The sequence below is a fragment of the Terrapene carolina genome, unplaced genomic scaffold (assembly GCF_002925995.2).
Source record: "Terrapene carolina triunguis isolate 2854851 unplaced genomic scaffold, T_m_triunguis-2.0 Scaffold199, whole genome shotgun sequence".
NCBI lineage: Eukaryota > Metazoa > Chordata > Testudines > Emydidae > Terrapene > Terrapene triunguis.
Window position 1 is genome coordinate 3,426,561 of NW_020664550.1, and position 23,082 is coordinate 3,449,642.

Genomic DNA, 23,082 nt, shown 5'->3' on the forward strand with positions numbered 1-23,082 from the left:
GCAATGGTCTCAAGTTGCAGTGGGGGAGGTTCAGGTTGGATATTAGGAAAAACTTTTTCACTAGGAGGGTGGTGAAGCACTGGAATGGGTTACCTAGGGAGGTGGTGGAATCTCCTTCCTTAGAGGTTTTTAAGGTCAGGCTTGACAAAGCCCTGGCTGGGATGATTTAGTTGGGAATTGGTCCCGCTTTGAGCAGGGGGTTGGACTAGTTGACCTCCTGAGGTCCCTTCCAACCCTGATATTCTATGATTCTATCTATCCAGAAAGCATCTACAACACTGTATGTGCCAGGGGGTTAGGCGTGTCAGATAGGGATGCTTTTAAACATAGGTGCTGCATCTCCTGGCTTGAAGTGGTTTCCATTACACACAGCGTTTACAGTTTGGTTCAATGGCTCTCAGCACACACCCACCCACCACACTACACACATTGTTCCAGGACCCCTGCTTTTAAACATTGCAGTATGCTGATAGGAACTGGCCTCATGTGGTATTTCTCATCTGAATGTTCTGTGGCTTGGATGCATATTATTCAGACCCTTCATTGAGAGTCCCTTTTTGCTAGGTAACCTCAGCCTAACCCTGCACGCTGCGGACTGCGGACCCGAATGGGTCAGGTCAGAGCAGCCTCCCATCATCCCCAGCCTCACTGCGAGCGCCAGACCAGCGCAGCGACCCAATTAGCGACAGGACCGCGGGGCCACAAAACAGCTGTCACGAATCACGCCTTGCCTCAGCTCAGAACCTGCACCAGTGCCCCGAGGACAGGCAGCCCCCGCGCTGCAGGGCTCCGCCGGGGCTGCCGTTGTTTTCGGCTCTGGCAGAGAATGAATGACCCGGCTCCGCCTGCAAATATCTGCTCTCTGCGGTGCATCCCTGCGGGACGGATCTGCTGCGAGCAGGGCGCCGCGGCCACTTGCCCCCCGGTCCCTGGGGCTGCAGCGCGCCGCTGAGCGGAGGCATTAGGCGCCCGCTTGCAGGAGCGCGGGGGGGGGGGGCGCGCGCGGTCCCCGCCGATCGGGGATCCCGGGATTCTCCGCCCGCCGGCTCGCGCGGGCCCCGCCCCCTCCCGTGTCCATGGTAACGGGCCGTACACACGGGCGGGCGGCATGATCTGGGAGTGGGAGCTGACAGGTGAGCAGAGCCGTGTCCAGCCGGGGCACCTCCGTGGGGGGGGGGGTGCGGGCTCCCCTGCCCGCCTCCAGGCCCGGCCACTTCCGGGGGGCTCCCCTGCCCACCTCCGCCCCGGCACCTCCCCGGGGGGCTCCCCCTGCCCATCTCCGGGCCCGGCCACTTCCGGGGGGCTCCCCCTGCCCGCCTCCGCCCCAGCACCTCCCCGGGGGGCTCCCCTGGCCATGCCCAGCACGGGCTCCTCTGCCCGCCTCCGCCCTGGGCAATTCCCGGGGGGCTCCCCTGGCAGTGCCCAGCATGGCCTCCCCTGCCCGCCCCGAGCCCAGGCACCTCCCGGGGGCCTCCCCTGGCCATGCCCAGCGCAGGCTCCCCGTCACTGCTGAGCAGATCACACCCCATGCAGTGGAGGCAGGTCCCCACTTGCTTGTTCTAACTACATCTTTGTTGTTTCTTGCATCTGTAGCTGTACAGAAGAGAAACTCGTTTGGATCATGTCAAAGGAGGAAAATTTTCCCCTTTCACCATGCCCCAGACAGACTGGGGAACCAGCTGGTCCCCATCCTTGGGGACCCCTATCGTGGGCCCGGGAGTTACGACAATGAAGAGGTGAGTCGTTCTGCAATAGAGCTATTCCCATCCCAGGGTAGTAGGATGAAGTAGCAGCTTGTGTCACCAACCAAGATTGAGGCTCATATGGGCTGGGGGCTGCACATATATTTAATTAGACAGTCCCGGCCCTGGAAAACTGTCTATAGAGACAAGGGGAATTTTTTTCAAGAGCACATAAGTGACTTAGGAGTCTAAGTCCCATTTTCAAATCAAATGTGACTTAGGCTCCTTAAGTCTCACTGAAAGTAAAACACTTTAAAAAATTGTACCCAATAGAAACAAAAGAAGGCATTATTATCCCTCATTTTCCAGCGGAGGCACAGAAAGAATTAAGTGACTTCCCCTGAGTCACACACAGAGGCTGTGACACAGCCAGGAATTGAATCCACATCTGATTCCCTGCCTCCTGCTTTAATCACAAGACCATCCCACCTGTGACAGTGAAAATTGAAAAAAGGCCTTTTCTTGAGATAAGAGACTTTAATAACAATTTGGTCTCTAGCTGCTCAAACGCATTAAACCTTAAACTGATGTGAATGACGACATAACTGGCACTAAGCACGCTTCTGCTTTTTACATACAGAGGAGTAGCATGGTATATGCCTTGACTCATAAACCAGAGAGCATCAAAGGTTACGTACTGGGAGCAAGAACATCCCTACGTTTCCCACCAGATTGCAAGGTAAGGAAAGCACTCTCTACTGTGCGTCAAGGCTGCTGTGGGTGGTTAAAAAAATGAATGCACTGTAATTCCATCACAAGTGCCTGCAATATGTATGCCCAATTTCCATTCACTTTGCTGGCTACTGCAGATATTTGATGACAGAATTAAGCACGTAGGACCAGATTTTCCAAAGCATCCCTCCCTCCATTTAAGCACCTAAATAAGTGGCCCGATTTTCAGAATCACTGAGCATGCTGGGTGCGCATTGGATGCTGAGCTCTTTGGCAATTCTGGTCCCTGGTTCACCCAAATTTAAAAGGAGTCTCTGAAATTTTTTGGGGAGAAAATACATTTTCATTTACTAGTCACAGCTCTATAAAAATAAGAGAGAGTTCTACAAGGATTGCTAGTTTAGAAATTTATTCACTCTGGGTGAAATTCACCCTTGTGCTGAAGGCTAGCTCCATTCACCACTTAAATTCCACCTAAGAAACAGAAATTAAGTGATGGATGGATCTTATGCTGATCCTCTGCCCAGTGTTGAATTTCTCCCTCGGTTGCATATATATATTTCATTATAGATTACTCTGATATGCTGAAGTGTGGGGAAATTATTCAACTATCCCCTCTCTACAGCTGATAAAGTAACCAAAAACAAGGAAATCTTCTGTCCCCTTGATTGCATGAACTTCTTAACCTGCTGAAGTAGCTCTGTGTCCTTACCTTCCTCAACCAAGAGAATGTTTATCAGAAATAGATGCTGTTTATGAATTACAGATGGTGTCTAGAAACAATGGTGATGGGCACTTCAGAAATAGAGTGGCTCAGTTAAAGGGACAAACACAGACCAAACTCTGGATGCTCGGTAATTGCAGGTTTCCACAGAAATACCCTACATACCTTCAGATCCCTTCATTGCTCCCAGAAGATAATAATTTTAGGAGCGATAGGGCACATACCGATATAAGATTAGTAGGAAAATTTCATAGATGCCTCCAAGAAAACTGCCCGGCTTTAAGGTTTGTGCTTTTTGGCCAAAGCATCTCTAGCAATCCAAAAACAGAACAAAATTACAGAATTCCCAAAATATATGGGTCCTGTTCTGATTCTTATTTACACTCAAATCACTTTAAACGGCTTTAGCAGTGTGCGTACATTTACATTTACAATCACTTTAAGGCCCCTTGACATCGTCAGAGCAGCCAGACTTTAAATGAGCATCAGGCCCCCGGTGCTAACTTTTTTTTTCTTTTCTTTTCTTTTTTAATCTGCTGCCTTATAAATAGACTGAGACTCCTGGCCCTGGAACACACCAATCAGCATGGGGCAAAGACCGAAAGTTCCAGCCTGCCTACGCCCCATTTTCCGTCAAGTCATCACGATTTTCACAGAAGGCTCTGGATAGAGAGCTTTTCCCTGGGTACCATAAATCTGTTTCTCACTCCTTTAGTAGCAAGGTAAAAGCCCGCCTAGACATTAAGGGGTAGCATTGCAGAGGCACAAATGGGAGGTAGGCAACTGCGTGCTCGAACCGCCTTGTGTTGTGTATCTTGAAAATCTCACAAGGAGCAAAGCAGTGGAGAATGAGGCCCAAAATCCTGCTTTCATAAAATAGAATGTAAATTTCAATTTAACCACAGAACAAAACCACAAAATCTTTTGGCACAACTTGGTGAAACTGAGTCTCCACTCAAGATAAGCTCAGGGCTCGAATAGCAAGGGTGCTAAACGTGTTAGCATTAAAGCCCACTGACTGAGCATGATAGAGGAAATTGCACAGCATCAGTGCTGACCTACATCAGCCTCCAGTTAGTGTCTTAAGTTCTTCATTTGCATGAGCATTAAAAAACTGCCCCATATTCACCAATAGATTGGAAAAAATAGCAAGGTTATGGTGATCTCCAAAAAATACTTCTGGAAACAGAAACACTATGCAACAGAAAAAGCTTAAAGTTAAAGCTGCTATTGCATATATATATTTTAGTGGACAAAGTCAGCTTTTGTGGGTTGTAGCCACAATCTGCAGCGGAACAGTCTGATTTCTGTTGCTTTATTTAGATCATAGTCAGACAATAAATATTCACAGCAAAAGAGAGACACTATGTTGTCTGTTTTACATATCTCCTTTTCACATGGTATGTTTAGAAGCATGCCTTTAGAAATCAGCATCCATGAACCTCTCTCCACTATGAATTTGTTGCAGGGGTCTCTCATTTTTTTTCATCTTTTGACATGTTTGCAGTGTACCTTGAGTCTGGTGGAAGGACTGGATCAAATACATAGAGGTCAAATACAGACAGCAGAAATGTAACCAGGGACTGCCCCAATAGCAATGCCTAATCTATTTCATAAATGATCTGGAAGAAGGGTAAACAGTGAGGTGGCAAAATTTGCAGATAATCCAAAACTACTCAAGATGGTTAAGTCCCAGGCAGACTGCGAAGAGTTACAAAAGGATCTCACAAAACTGGGTGACTGGGCAACAAAATGGCAGATGAAATTCAATGTTGATAAATGCAAAGTAATGCACATTGGAAAACAATCCCAACTATACATATAAAATGTTGGGGTCTAAATTAGCTATTTCTACTCAAGAAAGGGATCTTGGAGTCATTGTGGATAGTTCTCCGAAAACATCCACTCATCTATCCGCGGCAGTCAAAAAAAAATGAACAGAATGTTGGGAATCATTAAGAAAGGGATACAGAAAACATCATATTGCCTCTATATAAATCCATAGTATGCCCACATCTTGAATACTGCGTGCAGATGTGGTCACCCCATCTCAAAAAAGATATATTGGAATTGGAAAAGGTTCAGAAAAAGGTAACAAAAATGATAAGGGGCATGGAACGGCTTCCGTATGAGGAGAGATTAATAAAACTGGGACTTTTCAGCTTGGAAAAGAGATGACTAAGGGGGGATATGATAGGGGTCTATAAAATCATGTCTGATGTGGAGAAAGTAAATAAGGAAATGTTATTTACTCCTCATAACACAAGAACCAGGGGTCACCAAATGAAATTAATAAGCAGAAGGTTTAAAAAAACCAAAAGGAAGTACTTTTTCACACAACGCACAGTTAACCTGTGGAACTCTTTGCCAGAGGCTGTTATGAAGGCCAAGACTATAACAGGGTTCAAACAAGAACTAGATAAGTTCATGGAGAATAGGTCCATCAATGGCTATTAGCCAGGATGGGCAAGGATGGTGTCCCTTGCCTCTGTTTGCCAGAAGCTGGGAGTGGATGACGGGGCGGATCACTTGATGATTACCTGCTCTGTTCATTCCCTCTAAAGCACCTGGCATTGGCCACTGTCAGAAGACAGGATCCTGAGCTAGATGGATCTTTGGTCTGACCCAGTATGGCCGTTCTTATGTAATGACTACCCAAGATTTAGAATCCCAGTATGATGAACCAAAGACCGTATCATACACATCTCCCAGTGGATCAATGTGGCACTTGTAAATCAGCAGAGTATAAACTCCATGTCTAAATCAGTTGCAGAAATGAGATATATTTTGTGTTCATCTTCCTTTAGACCTGGAACTTATGAAGCAGACAAGCTGCCACATAAGAAAATCACCTGGCCAATGAAGTTTGGGTCTCCAGATTGGTCTTTAGTACCAATGCCAGAGAGGAGGACTCTGAGAACAGAGGTATGGAATTTATGTATAGGTATCCACATAGTTATTCTTTACTCTTGAGATGGGACTTGGTTGATCAAGGCATCAGACAAAGGAAATCGTATGGATACCCAGAGGGACGAATGTCATTCTCCCTGTGCAGCATGCTGTACATACAGAAAGAGAGGAAAATTGCTAGAAATCCAAGGGGCTTGGAAGCAATGGGAAGGAAACATGACTGTTAATGAAGTTACAGTTGGGCATGCAGGGACTAATTTATGAAGAATGGGTCTGCAGAGAGGACTGAAACAGTAAACTGTAAGTTATCTAGGACAGGACAATTCTGGGCTAAGGACATAAGGAACCTCATAAAGGGGGGAGGGATAGCTCAGTGTTTTGAGCATTGGCCTGCTAAACCCAGGGTTGTGAGCTCAGTCCTTGAGGGGGCCATTTAGGGATCTGGGACAAAATCAGTACTTGGGCCTGCTAGTGAAGGCAGGGGACTGGACTCCATGACCTTTCACTGGTCCCTTCCAGTTCTGAGATAGGTATACCTTCATTTTTTTTTTTTTTTATTATATGCTAGTGCAATGTCTCATGTTTCCTCTAATGCTAATCCACATAGAGGCTAATACTGCTAGCAGCTAATGAGAGTTAGTCCTGTAACTCAAGTGATAGAGATTCAATGTTCAATCCGCACTCATGACCCACACTGGGGCTTCTTAAACTTGCCTATTGCTTTCAACGCTGTTTTACAATGTGCTCGACTTTTAAAAGCTGTTACGTCCATCAATATTTATTTCTATTTTAGCTGATTACAGATAAAGAATTCAGGAAACATCGGAATCGATTGGCCTACTTGAGCTTATACTACAGCTGAATAGTTCTACCCATCAGAGAGTATCTTTTCCTTCCCAGTTAAGCTTCTCAGTTCTGTTTTTAGCGGCACCAAGAATCGGGGTGTATGCTATGCTATGTATGCTCTGCTATGCTACTCTGACTCCAAAATCAGGCTGCTTCATAAAGAACTAATCAGTGTTTACATTAGGGTTTAATTGGTGTCATTTCATTAAAAAAAAAAAAAAAAAAAAAAAAAAAACAATGTCAGGTTTAGAACATGCTCCAGTGTCAAAGTGGATGTCTCCTCTGTGTGTGTGGGCGGAGTTTAAATAACAGTATAGCTTTTGATGCTAATGGGTTTGATTCTCTATTGGGTCTTGCTCTGTGATTGACAGTAGTGAACGGTGAGTGTAAAAGGCTAGCAAATCAGAATGTGCAGGAATAAGCAAAGTAGTGGAGGATCAGGCCCAGTGGCTATATTTGGAATGGCAGTAATAGTGTTGGTGCTGCGTTTCCAGCCAGCAGCAGGTGGTTATGTTCACCTAATAAGCCTGAGGCTCCTAGTCATGTAGATTGAAATCAACAGGAGTTAGGCTCCTAAATGCCTTTTAGGTTCTGGCCCATACCACTTGTTGCTCTTTCACAGAGATTGCAATGGAAGACAGATGCTGCCAGAAGGTCATTGGCTGTGGATCTAGAAATTCTGCTTAGTGTTAATGAAAAATAGAAGGTGGTGTTGTTGTTTTTTTAGCAATGTCCTGCATATTGGAAGACCCTAGAGATGCAAGCTGCCCCAGGGCATATCTATAGTACAAGCTGGAATTCATGACATTTATGTGTTTGGGGGGAAAAGTTAGGAAGAGGTTGAAGATGCACTTTTGTCCATTTCCTTTATTCTTTCTTCCCACTTCCTTGCATACTTGCAAGTCTTTCAAAGAATAAATGGATTTTGAAACTAGTAATTCCACCACTGGGATGATCCTCCAACATTGATACCCCCGTCTAGTCACAAGCTCTCCTGCCGCTTCCCCAAAAGGAAATAAATAAAATCTAGCAAAAAAAAAAAATAGAAAAAAAACCAATCCCAAGCAGAGCTTTTACCCAGACAGAGAAAAGTGCCAGAAATTCCATAAAGTCCATTGGAGACTTAGTTATTGATACTGATTTTACATGGAAGGTGCTCAGATGTACGAGGGACAACAGTATAAAACCCTACGATGGATAGATAATTTCCATGCCAGGCAGGGATTTTCTGAAACCATTATAATACAAGGGTAATCCCTTGTCACACTAAAGCTGGCAGGTTATAGCTCCGAACGCAGAGGCTTTAGTGGCAGTTGCTGATATTTCTTAAGCAAACTGTTATCAGTCCTCATAGTAACTCTGCTTCCTCTTATTACAACATCACACTCAGAAATGCGTAGTTTTTTCTTGATAGCATAATTTATCTAAATTCATTCTAGGAAATCAGGGGCAAGGAGGTAATGTTTGTGCATAGTGTGGGAAGTCCCATTATGCCGGTCACTATATTGTTTTCATACATTTATTCGGAAGCCACGGACTTCAGTGCATTTTCGTTTGTGCAACAGCTGCAGTACAACATTCATGGGATTGCTACTCTTCAGTAAAGTTACAGGAATTCACCTGGAAGTTTGTGCACAGGTCACATTACTGAGAGCCTTCACACTCATAGGGAAAAAACTCAGCTAGTGAACGTACCAAGTCAGCTACATAAAATCTTTCAGATATTCTCTCAACGGAGGAAGCTTTCCAGAGGGTTAGATTGATTTATTTTAGTGTGTTAGATTTCTTTAGGACTTGTGGAATTAAAATTACACACTCTTTTAGCTTTAATCTTTCCTCAGAACCCTTGGGATTTATGACATTATTATTATTATTATTAAATATTTACCTCACTCAAGGGCCACTTGCCAAGCAGAGCCCCATTGTGTTAGGCACAAACACTGGCATCTCACCTGGACCAAGATGGTGAAGTGATGCTTGTCCTCGGGGGGGCAGCCCCTAAAACATGTTCAAAGCCCAGGTCGATCCCATCAAACCCATACTGACGGAGGTACCCAATGACGGAGTCGATGAAAGTTTTGCGGCTAGTGACTGTGGCCACCATGGTAGTGAACCTGGGAAGAACGGATTTCTTAGTTAGGCTGGAAAACCATCCTCACTTTGACTCCCAACCCTACTATTCATCAGCAGCGATTCCTCTGTCTATTTTCCTGGTCACCTCTTTTGTAAATGCAGCTCCCTGCCTTCACAGCCCAAGTCAGTCTCCCTTTCATTGTCTCTGCCATCATCTTCATCTGTCATCAGAATTGCATATGGTACACAAGTGTCTCTTTCACCATTGTCATCACCTTCAACGTTCCCTTTGTGCCGAGCCATATGCACCCCATTTAGGCCCCCAAAGAGAGGGCTTATTTGGTGCTGGCCCTCTGGACAGGGGTAAATTTCATCTTTGGAACATAAGTGCCACATGAAGACTCTTTGAATTTAATTTTGAAAATTGAAAAAAAAACTGGTCGGTTCTATAAATCAGAGTAATAAAATAAATAATAATAATAATAAATTGACCAGTGACAGAAACATCACATAAGACATAACAGACAAATATCATCAAAACACAGCCTGACACATTGCCCCCACATAGCCAGAAAGATGGTATCAAGCCCTCATTTTCCTCCCACTCCAGTTCTGCTGCTAAAGTAGGTATCGACTGGTGATTTTGTCACTCCCCTTTTGCCTACCACTGGAGAGGGATATACAGCTGATCCGTGAGTTGCAGAACTTGTATGGGATGTGTGGGCCCCAAAGCAACGGTACCCCATCTGCCTCTTGCTTTGCTTGTACTGAACATGTGTACCTGAGCAAGTTATATAAGAAAGAGCTGAAGGTTTTCTATAGAGGGGCGATCAATACAGTATTACCATAATGCACAAGATGCCAAGAACTAATGCAAGTGACCTTCACAGGAATGGAAAACAGTTACCTTGAGATTACATATGGCCCAATCTCTACAGCCACTGGACTCTCCCGTACCTGCTCTATCAACCACTCCTCCTTGGCGCAGACACCGTGCCACCACTGTGCAAATGCTGTTATCTGAAAGGCCCAGGTTCCCTCTTGTGCGCTTGAACTTGCTTTAGAAAAAGATGGAAGAATTCACTGGAGAAGAGCTAGCCAGCCACTGGGAGCAGGGCCGGCTCCAGGCACCAGCATTCCAAGCAGGTGCTTGGGGTGGCAATCTGCAAGGGGCTGCCTGCTGACCTGGGAAGTGAAAGTCGGACACGAGCAATGGCCCGTCTAGTCCAATATCCCGTCCCCAACAATGGCCGGTACAGCAAGTGCTTCAGAGGAAGGTGCAAGACACCCTACAATAGGCGTTGATGAAATCGTAAAATAGCTCATCTTTGTGGTGTTGGAAGGACAACTGAAGGGAATTCATATGGTGCCGCAAACACAAAGCAAATCACTCTCATGAATGAGGCAATATTGTCTTGCTTTTGGTTGCATTTATTTAGAACCGAGGGGACTCCAAGAGTGCTTACTATAGGAATGCTACAGCATTTTGAGACACATTAAATCAGGGTTCCAAAGCAAAACGTGCACAGCATATTTTATGCAACCCCAAGATTCAGAATCAATGCAGTACTGAAATGGGATAGCCAGACTACGTGATCTACTGAAAGCCTGGATCTGAACTCTTTCTGGTCCCACCTCTGGATACCCCAAATTTCTGGGCTGTTGATAGTTATAGTTTGACCCACTACAGAGATATGGGCTAGATCTAGATGTTGAATTTCACCAGAGTTTGGAGGTTTGGGGACAAAGGGGCTTGGAGCTAGGTCTCTCTTGGTATATTGCATACATAATTAGAAGGTTCATACATAGACTATGGCAGCATATGAAACGGGTCTGAAGGACCAGAATGAATGCAGTAACTTCTGCTCCACAGCCAGAATGTCGGCTTGGCCCTTGCATCCTGGTACACAGTGGCAGCTTTGTCAGCACAAGATTTATTTACAGGTGTCTGAATCCAAAAAAAGCAGATTAGGAAAAACAGATTTTAGTCGTTTCTGCAACTAGGGCCTGATCCAACCCCCATTAAACTCAATAGAAAAACGCCCCTTGACTTCAGTGGACATTGGATCAGGTCCCTGGACAATAAATTTGATGTTTCCCTCCCTGCTAGGCTCCTTCCTTGTCCAATGATTTGGCTCTCAGTTTCCAAGGAGAGCCTTCAGCTTCCCTACAAGAGGGTTGGCTCCTGCACCACAGAAAGAGCCAGTGAAGTCATCCATGCCAAGAACCCAAACCATGGCTCCTCCGTAGCGCTTCTCCTTCAGGAACTGTGTCTGCAGAAAAAGAACAGACAGCTATGTGCAACGTCCACTGCTATTTAAAACTGGCATGTAGTAATGTGCCTTACGGAACAACATTGAATTGGGAGGGGGGTGGCTCAGATGACCTCTAGGAGGTATTTTCCATCTCTAACTTTGTCTCCATTGATACCAGATAACCAGAAATTGTTTCAGAGGAAGCATAGTATCTGCTAAGCAATAAAGTGGCCCATGCAAATACATTGACAGTCATAAACGAAAAGGCCCCAGTGTGCAGCACACCAGCCATATGTGCCCAGTGCAGCAAGAATGTACCGAGCAGACTTCAGTGGAATATATGTAGGATCATCCTTGTGTGGTGGAGCCACCTGGGATTGTTAAGAACAGGTGAAACTTACTCTAAGCTCCTGTTATTTCCAGTTGTGCCTGTCTAACCAATCACAGTGCAGGCCTTGCCAGTGCAGAAATTCATTTCTCCATAGAGGTTTCTATAGTATTTTAGTGCAATTTCAATTATATAAACTTTAGGAAGAAACGTAATGTCTCCACTTGAGTTCTCAGTCTTCTTCCTCGTGAGCCCTACCACTCCATTCCTAACAAGGTCTGCTCAGAGGACAACATCCCCAGCTGGTGTAGATTGACCTCATTCCACTGAATTCTAGGGGGCCACACTGATTTACATCATCTGAGGATTTGGCCCCTGCCTTTGCCCGGAAGTTGGCATTGTCTCATCTACTAAGGGACACTTATGTTCCTGTTTCCAAGGCTCTCTAATGAGGGTCTCATGAAGATGACAAGAACCCACCTTGATCTCAAAGCTCCTCTCATTGTCATATCCGACCCACTCTCTGTCTTTGAAGGCATATGGGACCTTCTGCGCTTCAATCCATCTGGTGGTGGCTCCTTTTAAGAATGTGCAAACCTGTGTAAATGAAAGTCATTAACAGCCAGTGAGCCAGATTCACTACATATGAGGACACAATTTAGTTTAAACAGAAAGTTGGGGGGCGGGGCAGAGATTACTTTTAAACAATCTATAGTCCTGTCCATTACAACAAATGTCTGTCGCATACAAGAAAAGTATAAAATAAAAAAGCAAATTTGCTCTATAAATCTTGTAGGGAGGAAGGATGGTACAGTGGTTAGCTCACTGGCTTGGGACCCAGGTTCAAGTCTCTGCTCCACCACAGACTCCCCGGTGTGACCTTGGGCAAATCTCTCTGTGCTTCAGTTTCCAATCTGTAAAAGAGGGATAATATCCCTGCCCTGCCTCACGGGGTGGTCAGGAGGACAAATACATTAAAGATAGGCGCTCAGACACTACGGTAATTGGGGCCATGGAAGAACCAGCAATAGATATAACTTGCTTGAAATGCTTACCTCAAAGTAAGCCAAGATGCCAGCTTCACGGGTATAGGCCCCAGGAGATCCACCCCCGGAAGCCGGAGCACCAACCCCAGTATTCGTAGTAGAAAGCTTGAAAGTTCGTCCGTACGTTGGGAATCCCATAATGAGTTTCTCAGCTGGGGCACCATTGTCCTGCCAGTATTTCATAGCATATTCCTGTAGGGAGAAAACCCTTCACAGTGACATGACTTTTACCCCAGACAAATACCCAACCCTGGGCCTGATCCATTGAAGTTGGTGGAAAGATTCCTATTGACTTTAATGGTCCTTGGATCTAGCCCTGTATTGTTATTTGTTTTCTTACACAGTTGTAGAAGGGAACTTTGTCATAGTCATCCGAGCCCTTGTGCAAGGGGCTGTTGTGTCCTGTAACAGACGCCCAACTTCCATGGAAGTCGTAGGTCATCACATTGATAAAATCGAGACTCCTAAATACAAACAAAACAAATGCCACAGTAAGGAATCAATTTCCTAAAAGACTAAGACCTCTTCACTTTGAAGGGCTTAAGAACACCCAGACTAAAGTAGTACAGGACAAGCTAGGTTGTGATAAAGACAGCAAGTCCTTCAGGATCATCCTTAGATATTGGATTATACCATTTGATGTAGAGAGGGGCCTAAACTGAAACCTTTCATCCAAACTCCCAAACTTTGGTGGTTTGGATAAAATTGACTAGGATCCAAATTAACCCTGGGGTTGATTTCATTGGATTATTCTTTAATGTGGATAGGAAAGAAGAGCAAGACAGACAAACCTTCAGGATTATTACCGAATGACATCTACTGGGACTGTATTAGTAAATGTAAAATCAAGCCAATGGACCCTACAGTGCACAGCCTTTTTCTTATGTTCTTACTAGCCACCTTGCAGAAATCATTTTGACTTACCTCCCCAGAGCAGCAACTTCATATCCAGCATCTATGGTGTCCTTACTGGAAGACACAGCTGCTGAAACCAACAGCCTTGCACGTCCTGTTCTTTGTCCTTCTTCAACAAAAGCTGCTACCATTTCCTACAAGTATAAAAAAAAAGAGCAACGGTCAGTCTTGTTCACTTGAGATAAAGAACCATCTCATGGGAATTAGGCCTTTTTTTAAATTTGCAAACATCTGCAAATAATTTGAATACCCCTAATGTTGTCTGTGATCACCCTTTATCTCATGTCAAAACAAGCACTTTTCAGGCACAACTGATAAGTTACAGGGCTACACGTCAGCAATTGGCTAAAACATTTCAATGACTTTGATGAGCTTTGGATCAGACTCTCGACAGTACTCCTGTACCTGAACCAAAATGGTGAAGCGATGCTTGTCCTCTGGAGGGCTTCCCCTGGAACCAGGATATTCCCAGTCAAGATCTAGCCCATCAAACTTATACTTGCGGAGAAAATCAATCACTGAATTGATGAATGTTTTACGATTAGCAGGTGAGGAAACCATGGCAGTAAATCTGGAAGAAATAATTTTTGTTTGACGATTGCATTATTAGCCCCACCCACTTTTAGTCCTCCAGTCTTTCCAGACAGCCAGATCCTGAGTTGGTGTAAATCAAGGTAGCTCCACTGACTTCAATGGCGTTATGTTGTTTTCCGCCAGCTGAGGACCTGGCCCATAGTTTCCATCATATCATCTATTATCTCGACAGCCTTATCTCTCTGCTGATGCCCAATGCTTTTTATTATTGTTTTTGTAATCAGATTTCTCTTCTCTAACCCTTTTTCCTTCATCTCTTCCTCCTCCATATCATTGCAACATTACCCTCCTCTTTTCATCATCTAACAATCCCATGCTCTGTGTGTCCCTAAATCTCTGAATGCCAGAAGCTGGTACTAGACACCAAGAGATGGATCACTCAATAATTGCCCTGTTCTGTTCATTCCCTCTGAAGCATTTGGCACTGGTCACAGGTGGGAGACAGGATACTGGGCTAGATGGACCATTGGTCTGACCCAGTACGGCCATTCTTACGATTTCACCACACACACACACACAAATTGATGAAAAAATGTTTCCAGCAATAATAATCAAAATTTACAGCTAGACCAAGTAAGGAAAATGCTGCCTGAGAACTTCTTAGAGTCAAAATCCAGTGATTTGGACTTCTGAATTAGGTTTGTTACAAATGTACTAACCAATGAATAGTCCAAACAGGTATGACTTGTTGATATAAGGACATGTGATGTTGGCAATTTGTGCTTTAAGAGTTAATAAAGCTTTAACATTTTGAATTTCAGCATCTACTGTCATTAAATAATTGTCTGACCCTCCCCCCCATAATTTCATGCAACTCTGAAATTTTAAATAGATAAAAATATTTAAAAATTCTTAAAAATAAACATTGATGTTATCCATCAAAATTATTTTAAAAAATATATCAAATTCTGCCAAGTCCAAATATATCCCATTATCTAGACTTCAGAATAATTATTATTATTATTTGTGTTGCAGTAGCATCTAGAGGCTCAAGACTGGTGCTCCATTGTACTGGGCACTGTATAAACACATAGTAAAAGTCAGTCATTGCCCCAAAGAATTTACAATCCAAATAGACAAGACAGACCAAGGGTATTAAGGGAAACTGAGGCATAGAGAGGGACGTGACTTGCCCAAGATCACGTAGCAGGTCAGTGGCGGAGCTAGGAATAGAACCCAAATCTCCTGAGGCCCAGCCCAATGTTCTGTCCAGCCAATCACCCTTCCTCTTCATGCAGTAAGAAATTACATGCTCTTATGGATAAAGCACTGGATTGGGACTCAGAAGAGCTGGGTTCTTTTCCTGACTCTGCCATTGCTCTGTTGTGTGACCTTAAGCAAGTCACTTCATGGTTCTGTGCCTCAGTTTCCCCATCTGTACAATGGGAATAATGATACTGACCTCCTTTGTAAAACGTTTTGAAATTTTCTGATGAACTAAGCATTATTATTATTGTTATTACTACTGTTCCCCTTGTCCTCTATCCCATATTGTGCGTTATACTTTCTCATTTTGATTGCCACTGTCTTCATTAACAATCAACACAACTGTTAAAGGGATATAGGACCCTCTTCCTTGCTGTCACCACCACCATCTTAAAAAATGAAGGGAAAAGTTCTTACTTTTGGGTACCAAAGCTTCCACCTCCAACAGCCAGGAGTGTGACAAGTTTCTTATTTCTAGAAAGCAGGAAAAAGTATTGGGGCGAAAAGATTAAGTGAACAAAATATATAAAGATGATATTAATTTATTTATTTTTTAAATCTATTGGCAGTTTTTAAACAATTTTCTCTATTCACACCTCCTTAGTGGAGTTACTCCAGGTTTACACCCCTCTGACTGAGGTCAGAACCTTGCCCATTATCCTTTGCTCATGACACTGAAGTCTACTGGCATGAAATTGATTTGGATTCACAGATTCAACACTGACACATCTAGAGATGGGTTTGAACAAAGGCCTGAAACTCAAAAAGCCCCTCAAAAATTTCTGAGGGGTTGAAGTCTGGATCTGAGTATCATAAGGGTCTTTCTGGAACTCCTGATTTGTACACCTCTTTGGTGTTGGGGAGGGTTGCAATGCAAACCCAGCTCTAAATTTTGCAGAGCAAACCCCTCTCTGTTTACTGTGTATCTTCACGGTATGATGAGGCAACCAGAATAATCTAAACCTGCCTTAAGCAGAATTTTAAACAACAATTATCAAGTGAACTATAAAGAAAACAACCCGTTTATTTCCTGTTTTGCTACTTGTTGATGAACAAAGACCAAAACTCTTGGGAAAGGTTTACATTTTGACTGGTTTTGTTTGTTTTTTCTTGGTTGTTGGGGCCCTGATTGTTCTTTATATTATAAATTCAGACCTTGTCTATCCTAGGAAACTCTGTGGACAGCCGGTGAACGAGCAGGGTTATAACATGAAAGATATCAGGGAAGATTAATTTTTCAATTGTTAGGGGAAATGATTTGTACTCAGACTGTATAAAAGTCTGGATTTGGTTTGTTTTTACTAACAGCTGTTTAACTAAATGCTCTTTTAAAAAAAAGGATTTTACAAACCCATTTCCCAATCCACATTTCTGAGTCACCCAAAAGTCCTTCAACTAAAAACTAAGGGAAAATATGATTTTGACATCCTGGTTATTTCTAAGAATAAAAAACAAGCAGGAAAAAAAAAACTTGAAACACAAGGAAGCAAAAAGGGGCACAAAACCCCATGTTAATCATATATAGGTCACCTTTAAATGAACTAGTTTTTAAAATCCTCTACACATTAGACGTTACTTACTTCTCCTTTAGGGCATTGAACTGCCTATAGAAGGTTTCATCATTCCATTCCACAGTGGTGATCTTATGGTTATCCATCCCAGCAAAAGCATAGATCAGGTGGGTACACAGGAATGGGTCCACATTTTCTGGAGTGTACTTGGCAGGTTCTGGCCTGTACTGAGACCAGTTAGTAAAGTAGCACACAAGTTTGTAGGCAGAGCCTGGTTAAAAAAAAAAAAAAAAAGAGCAAACAGTTGTACCAGTGGCGTTAATAATACATCATAGGTGGGATAAATCTAGTGATCTCATGGGCTGACAGCCACCCCAAAAACATGGCATGGCTACACAATCAACTGGTTAGAATTTGTGAGCCATGATCTCATCTGTATACACTGTATTAACGACTGATGTCTCAGGACTGTAACGTTGAAATCCCTACGTTGGGGGGAGGGGGGAGATTTTTAAAGATATTTAAGTGCCTAGTAAGATTTTCAAAAGCTCCAAAGCACCCAACTCCCAGGAAGTCAGACACCTCTCTACATCTTTAGGCACTGGCTTAAATACTTTAAAAATCTGGCCCAACATTCCTTGGCTACTAAGCACCAAACTATAAATGGAGTCAGTACTCCAGATTCCCATCAGTGCTTGTGCATGGTTCTCTTGCTTCCCAGTTCATAGCAGACAATCAGGGCCGGCTCTAGGTTTCTTGTTGCCCCAAGCAAAAAAAAATTTTGGCTGCCCCCCCACTGCACCCTCCTGCCGCCCCAGCTCTGGATCACTGGTAACTCGCTCCCAGGGCAGGTCATTCAGCAGGAATTTTGGATGTGCACAGAACACAGACAGGATTGGTTCCCATATGGTTACAGAACTGCAGTAAAGTGGAACAATTTTCAGCTTGTGTGATTGAAGGCTATCTGGATGTATATAATAAGACTGTCCTACATAAATGAGGAAAAGTTGAGGTGCCTTTATTATTCTTTTGTTCCATTCTTCGTTTCTATGGGGAATTTGCCAATGCAATATCACTGTCTTCCTTTTAAACAAATAAAATTAAACTTAAAAATAATAATAATAATAAAAAAGCAATGGCTGTTGAAAATAGCAATTCCAGTCCTAATAACCACTGGAAAGCATTTCTTGCTCAATTTATTCTACTTTTTCCTACAGCAAGTTACAGTGGATCAGTATATTTGATCTGGGAGAAATGAAGTAACAGCTGCCCAAATTGAGCTTGAAAACTCCTGAATTTTGAGGGTGTTCAAATCTGGAAGGCAGGTGCTGTATTCCCTTTCTGAATATTAGCTAAATCTGGAAAAGAAAAGTCAATTTCTGCTTCCATGGCTCAGAAGTGTAAATCCTCCTACGTGCCTGGTACTGTATCTAAAGCTGCCCAGTCTAGTAGAGCCTCCCCTCCCTTACTTTTCATTTTAAATTCTAGTGGAATCCACGTACCTGCCTTGCTAGGCTTCAGATAGAGAGGTGCAATGTCCATTTAGTCCACCCAATTCTTTCTTTGGGGGAGAGCCCAGGGCTGGGGCAGCAGGAGGTGCAAGTGGGGGCCAGAGCTGGGGCGGCAGGGGGTGCGGGTGGGGGGAAACCCAGGGCTGGGGCAGCAGGGGGGTGCAGGTGGGGGCCAGAGCTGGGGCAGCAGGGGGTGTGGGCGGGGGAGAGTCCAGGGCTGGGGCAACACAGGAGTGCAGGGGGAGCCCAGGCCTGAGGTGGGGGGGCGGCAAAAAAATCTAGAGCTGGCTCTGTTCCTACCATTTCCAGCAAGCTGCATCATGAGGTTTCAGTTCTACATTCCTTCGCCCTCCCTTTCCTGTTAATTGCAGCCGAGGGAATGCTGGGAAATGTAGTTCTTTCCCTGCTCCAGGGCTGGCTCTATAGGCAGGGAGCTAACCAAGGAACTACAGCTCCCAGGGCTCCCTGTTGGTTCTCAGCTCCCATGCTGGATTCTTGTGCCCCTGCAAATTTGCCACCCCAAGCACCTGCTTGCTTTGCTGGTGCCTAGAGCCGGCCCTGGGGGGGGCCCCACGGGAGGGACGCATGGGGGGGGGTGGCAGGTGGAGGCCGGGGACCCATCCAACACTCCCCCGCTCCCTGACTGCCCCCCCCAGACGCCCCTTACCATTCTGGCTCCACGTGTTTGCAAAACACGCTGCCCGGTGGGTCGGTTTGTGTGTTACACAGGGCTGCAGACAGAGGGAGGGGGGAGCAGGGGAGGGCTCTGGCTGCTGGAGGCCAATGGGAGCGGCTCAATCGGCCAAGCCGCCCAATCAGCAGCAGCACTCTGCATGGAAGGGAGGGAGGGAGGCGAGGGAGAAAAAAAACCCAGACATTTTAACTTTATTACCAATTCCTCCCAGACGGCTATTTAGAGACGTAAAAGCCGGACATGTCCCGGGAAATACGGACGGATGGTAACCCTATGTAAAGCATACACCAATTGCCCTAAGTTATACATACGTGCGTTCCATGTGGGAACATCAGGTTATTTTAAAGCTTCCCCACCCCTTGTCAAGACCATGTAACACTTTCTCATCTTTTGCCAGTCCTAAAGTCCATATTCAGCGCCTGATTTTACTCTCGCGCTGGTGTAAATCACGGGTAGCTCCTTTGAAGGCAATGGAGTTGCACCATTGGGAAAAGAGAATCATGTCATCAGTCTTTACTTAGGCAAAATTCTCATGAACTTCAGTGACAGTTTTGCCTGTATTAGGAATGGGTGAAAACTGAACAGGGACTTGGGGATTTGACCCATTATTTCTATTTATATTATCGGCCCCCAGACACCCAAACAGGGAACAAGACATTCTTACCCAGTTGCAACTGCACAAGAATGGCCAAGCCTGCAAACCAAATGAAAATGCATTAGAAAAAAAGTCAATCTGGTACTTTGTACTCTTGGCACCCATTCACTTAGGGTGAAATTAATTCCTGCGCAGAGGGGCCAGCACCATTTAAACCCTCCATTCGTGCCCTCAAAGTGCTGCATAGGCCTTCTGCACATGGGTGAATCTTACCAATTAAGCATAAGGTAGCCAAAATTCATTAGAGTAAAGTCTGTTCTGAAACGTCCCCATGTAGGATGCTGCTGTTTCATAGATTTTGAAGGCTAGAAGGGGCCATTAGAAAATCTAGTCTGACCTCCCGCATAACACAGTGTTAGAAAGGCTATAGATTTGTTTGAGTCTCATCTGCACCTTTCAATTTCTAGGCAAGGATTCCCCAAACTGTAATGGTTCAAATGTCATTGGGAGGGGATCAGATTTACTCACCAGCCCATAGCAGCATCTTCCCCACCTCAGCTTCAGATTTTGGCTTCAGGAATTATCTATAAATGGGAAAAAAAAAAAAAGACGTGTATAGGAAACATGGGAGCAACAATGGAAGTTGCTGGGTAGACAGGGTTCCAGGCAGCTGCCCGTGTTTCATACAACTCTTCTCAATACTGTATAAGTCTAGGTGACCCAGCAGCTGAAATTCCAGTGATCCCCAGTGCAACTGTTCCCAATGTTGTCCCCACTGTTGGAGCTGAACTGGACATAACAATGGAGTAAAATTTTAGAACGTGGTCCTAGTGCAGACAGGACTGAAACAGGAAAGAACAAATATTAGTGCTCTGCTAACAATAGTTTAAAAACACATCGGAATAACTGCAGCATCTATGCACACATAAAAGTGTATAATGTGCCGTTATCAGAAACATACGTGGACTTTCTCAATGCACTTGGCAAAAAATCTTTTTAAAACCAAACCTATAAAATAAACCATGCATTTTAAGTTACCTTTCCAGAGTCTCCTGTATCCCCAACTTAGATCCGTTGCCACAACTTACAATGCAACTCACAAAACAAAGCTAAAATGAAATGAACCCCTCCTTGATATGCCCTGCATACAACCACTGACCTGGCAAATTCCTGCAGCGTAACCCAGGGCAGCGATCTGCTGCTTTCTGCCGCCTGCCTCTGGCTATTATATAGACAGGAAGGTTATCCACTCCCATACAAATATACACACTGAGCTTGCATCTGTTAACTCCCCACTTCCTGAATTTTTCCCTCATAAACCCCAGGCTCAGACCAATGTTTTCAGGAAATAACCATAACAGAATTGCACCATAAAAAGGCAGCTGGTAAAACTTGTTCTAAAACAGTCACCAGCTTAGGTAAGAGCAGCAGTTCCAATCAATATTACCCCATTTACCAGGCCAGTCAGCGGCCCACTCACTCCTCCACAGCTTTTACATTGCATAAGGCAGCTAGAAAGAGCATAGAGCGCTCGCCAGGCATCATAGAACATGGTGAAATGTACCATGGCGCCATTAGTTTGCACTTTATTAAATATTACCATAACAGCTAAAGGCTTAACCCATTGTGCTGGGCGCATAGTAAGAGCCAATTGCTGCCCTGGAAACTACTGTATAAACAGACAAGACAGAGAAAGAGAGGCAGAATGGAACCATATGTCTTGCTACTTGCTAGTTAAGTGCCCCAGTTACTAATTATCTGCCTCCTTTCATTTACAGAAGTAGAGTGGCATGAAGTTTGTCCTGATATTCATCTTCCCTTTCTTCATTTTGTCCCACTGCTCCTAGCATAACCCATCATTAAATCATTCCACTCCTCCCTCAAGGTTTACACCTTTCAAATGTTTGTAGGCTGGTACGCTCCTCCTTTTAAACACTGGAGAGCCAACCTGCAGTAGACATTGTTTAGCTCGCTTAATCTTCTCTCATAGACCAATACCTCCAGCTCCCTGATCTTGTCCGAGATCCCTCTAATGTTGCCACTGTGTTCCACGTCATGTTCTAAACGCACACCTTTGTACAGTATGATTGTATCTCACCCCTCTCAACTATTTCTTCCTCTGCTTCACCAAGAATAAAATTCATGGATGAGAAGAAGGATATGGCAAGACGTTAGAGACAAAGGCAGCTCCTGGTCAAGTTCTGACCCATTGGGCCTAACTAAGCCTCATTTATACTCATGCAACCTGAATGACATCTTGAGCCAGATCCTGAGCTGGTGTAAACTGAGATAGCTCCACTGAAGTCAATGGAGCTGGGCCCATTTACACCCACATGGGATCTGGCCCAAATCTCTGTTGAACGGGTTTATATAGTAGGTCATGATAAATCCCACAGATTTTTTTCCCTTTACCACTCTCTGGAGAGAATAAGGGGTAAAACAAACAATGCTTCCTCTAAGATATCTCCTCTGCAGCCTACACTGTGACTCTCTAGAGAGGCAAAAGATACCAGACGCCTACTCCCTGTCGCAGTGATGGAACCGCAAATGGAAATAACCACCCAGACAATGAACCCGCCATTCCTGAAACTCATGTGAAGTGACTGCCTGGTTCCTGTGTTCAGTTCCAGCCTCTGAGGGAAGACAGGCAATGGGAGGTCTTCAAAGAAAATACTGAGATCACTTCTAAGTCAATGGGCCAGAGCCTAAGCTGGTGTAAAAGGTAAATGGTTCTGTTGATTTGAAGCAGGGTTTCACCCATTTATACCAGCTGAGGATTTGGACGGATAGGATTACGTCTGATTTTTTCAGCCCCACTTCCACCCTCAGTTACACGCATGACTCACTAGCCCCATCAACCTGTGATTTCCCTCTGTTTCGTTAAAAACCTTGAACAGGAAGAGCAATAGGCTAAATGAGACGTTACTCCTTAGGAGGCTAGTATTTTACAGCCAGCCAGCTGGCAGAAGCTAATGCAATCAACCTGCAGCGGCAGGGTAATCTCCTGGCAATTACGTTCCATGAACTGGTCTGAAAAGCAGAGGTGTCTTACTGTTAGGCCCCTTTCTGTGAATTAAAAATACCCTAGAGTCTACGACATAAGGACACAGCATAAGAACTGAATAGAATAGAGTTTATCACCTTTCTGAGAAGGCCTGTCAAGAACCCCTCTAGACAGGGGGCCTGAGTCTCTGCTTCTTTACACCAATTTTACCACTGCGCCGCTCCTATTATCTTTATTATTTATATTTTGCCTAGTGAAGTTACTCTTGGATTTACACCAGTGTCAGTGAGAGGAGAATTAGGGCCAAGCTGTGCTTTTTATGTCTGTTAGGTAGCTAGTGTCATTATGAAAGGTACATGTACGCTTCAAGGTACCCACTTGAATTCAATGAGATTAGCTACGATGATTTGTCTTCCCAATGTATGTTCTATTGTGACTTTAGGCCGCAGGAACCTT

The 23,082-nt window shown here is 44.3% G+C and overlaps 2 protein-coding genes across 2 annotated transcripts; one reads left to right on the top strand and one right to left on the bottom strand.

Annotated features, from left to right (window-relative positions):
• Positions 1 to 1,108: 1,108 nt before the first annotated feature.
• On the top strand, positions 1,109 to 6,921 carry LOC113407164 (protein pitchfork-like). Its single transcript, XM_026655279.1, has 6 exons — positions 1,109 to 1,133; positions 1,594 to 1,736; positions 2,323 to 2,421; positions 3,690 to 3,823; positions 5,946 to 6,063; positions 6,842 to 6,921. The coding sequence occupies exons 1-6, from the start codon at positions 1,109 to 1,111 to the stop codon at positions 6,908 to 6,910; spliced, it is 588 nt and encodes a 195-aa protein (XP_026511064.1). The 3' UTR covers positions 6,911 to 6,921.
• Positions 6,922 to 11,009: 4,088 nt separating this feature from the next.
• On the bottom strand, positions 11,010 to 20,808 carry LOC113407163 (acidic mammalian chitinase-like). The gene is made up of 11 exons (XM_026655278.2): positions 20,782 to 20,808; positions 20,151 to 20,206; positions 19,692 to 19,721; positions 16,892 to 17,093; positions 15,729 to 15,785; positions 13,917 to 14,082; positions 13,521 to 13,645; positions 12,937 to 13,060; positions 12,606 to 12,788; positions 12,031 to 12,147; positions 11,010 to 11,240 (listed from the first exon to the last, which is right to left on the bottom strand). Exons 2-11 carry the CDS (start codon positions 20,164 to 20,166, stop codon positions 11,106 to 11,108), a joined length of 1,155 nt encoding a protein of 384 aa, XP_026511063.1. The 5' UTR covers positions 20,167 to 20,206; positions 20,782 to 20,808; the 3' UTR covers positions 11,010 to 11,105.
• Between the last annotated feature and the right edge of the window lie 2,274 nt (positions 20,809 to 23,082).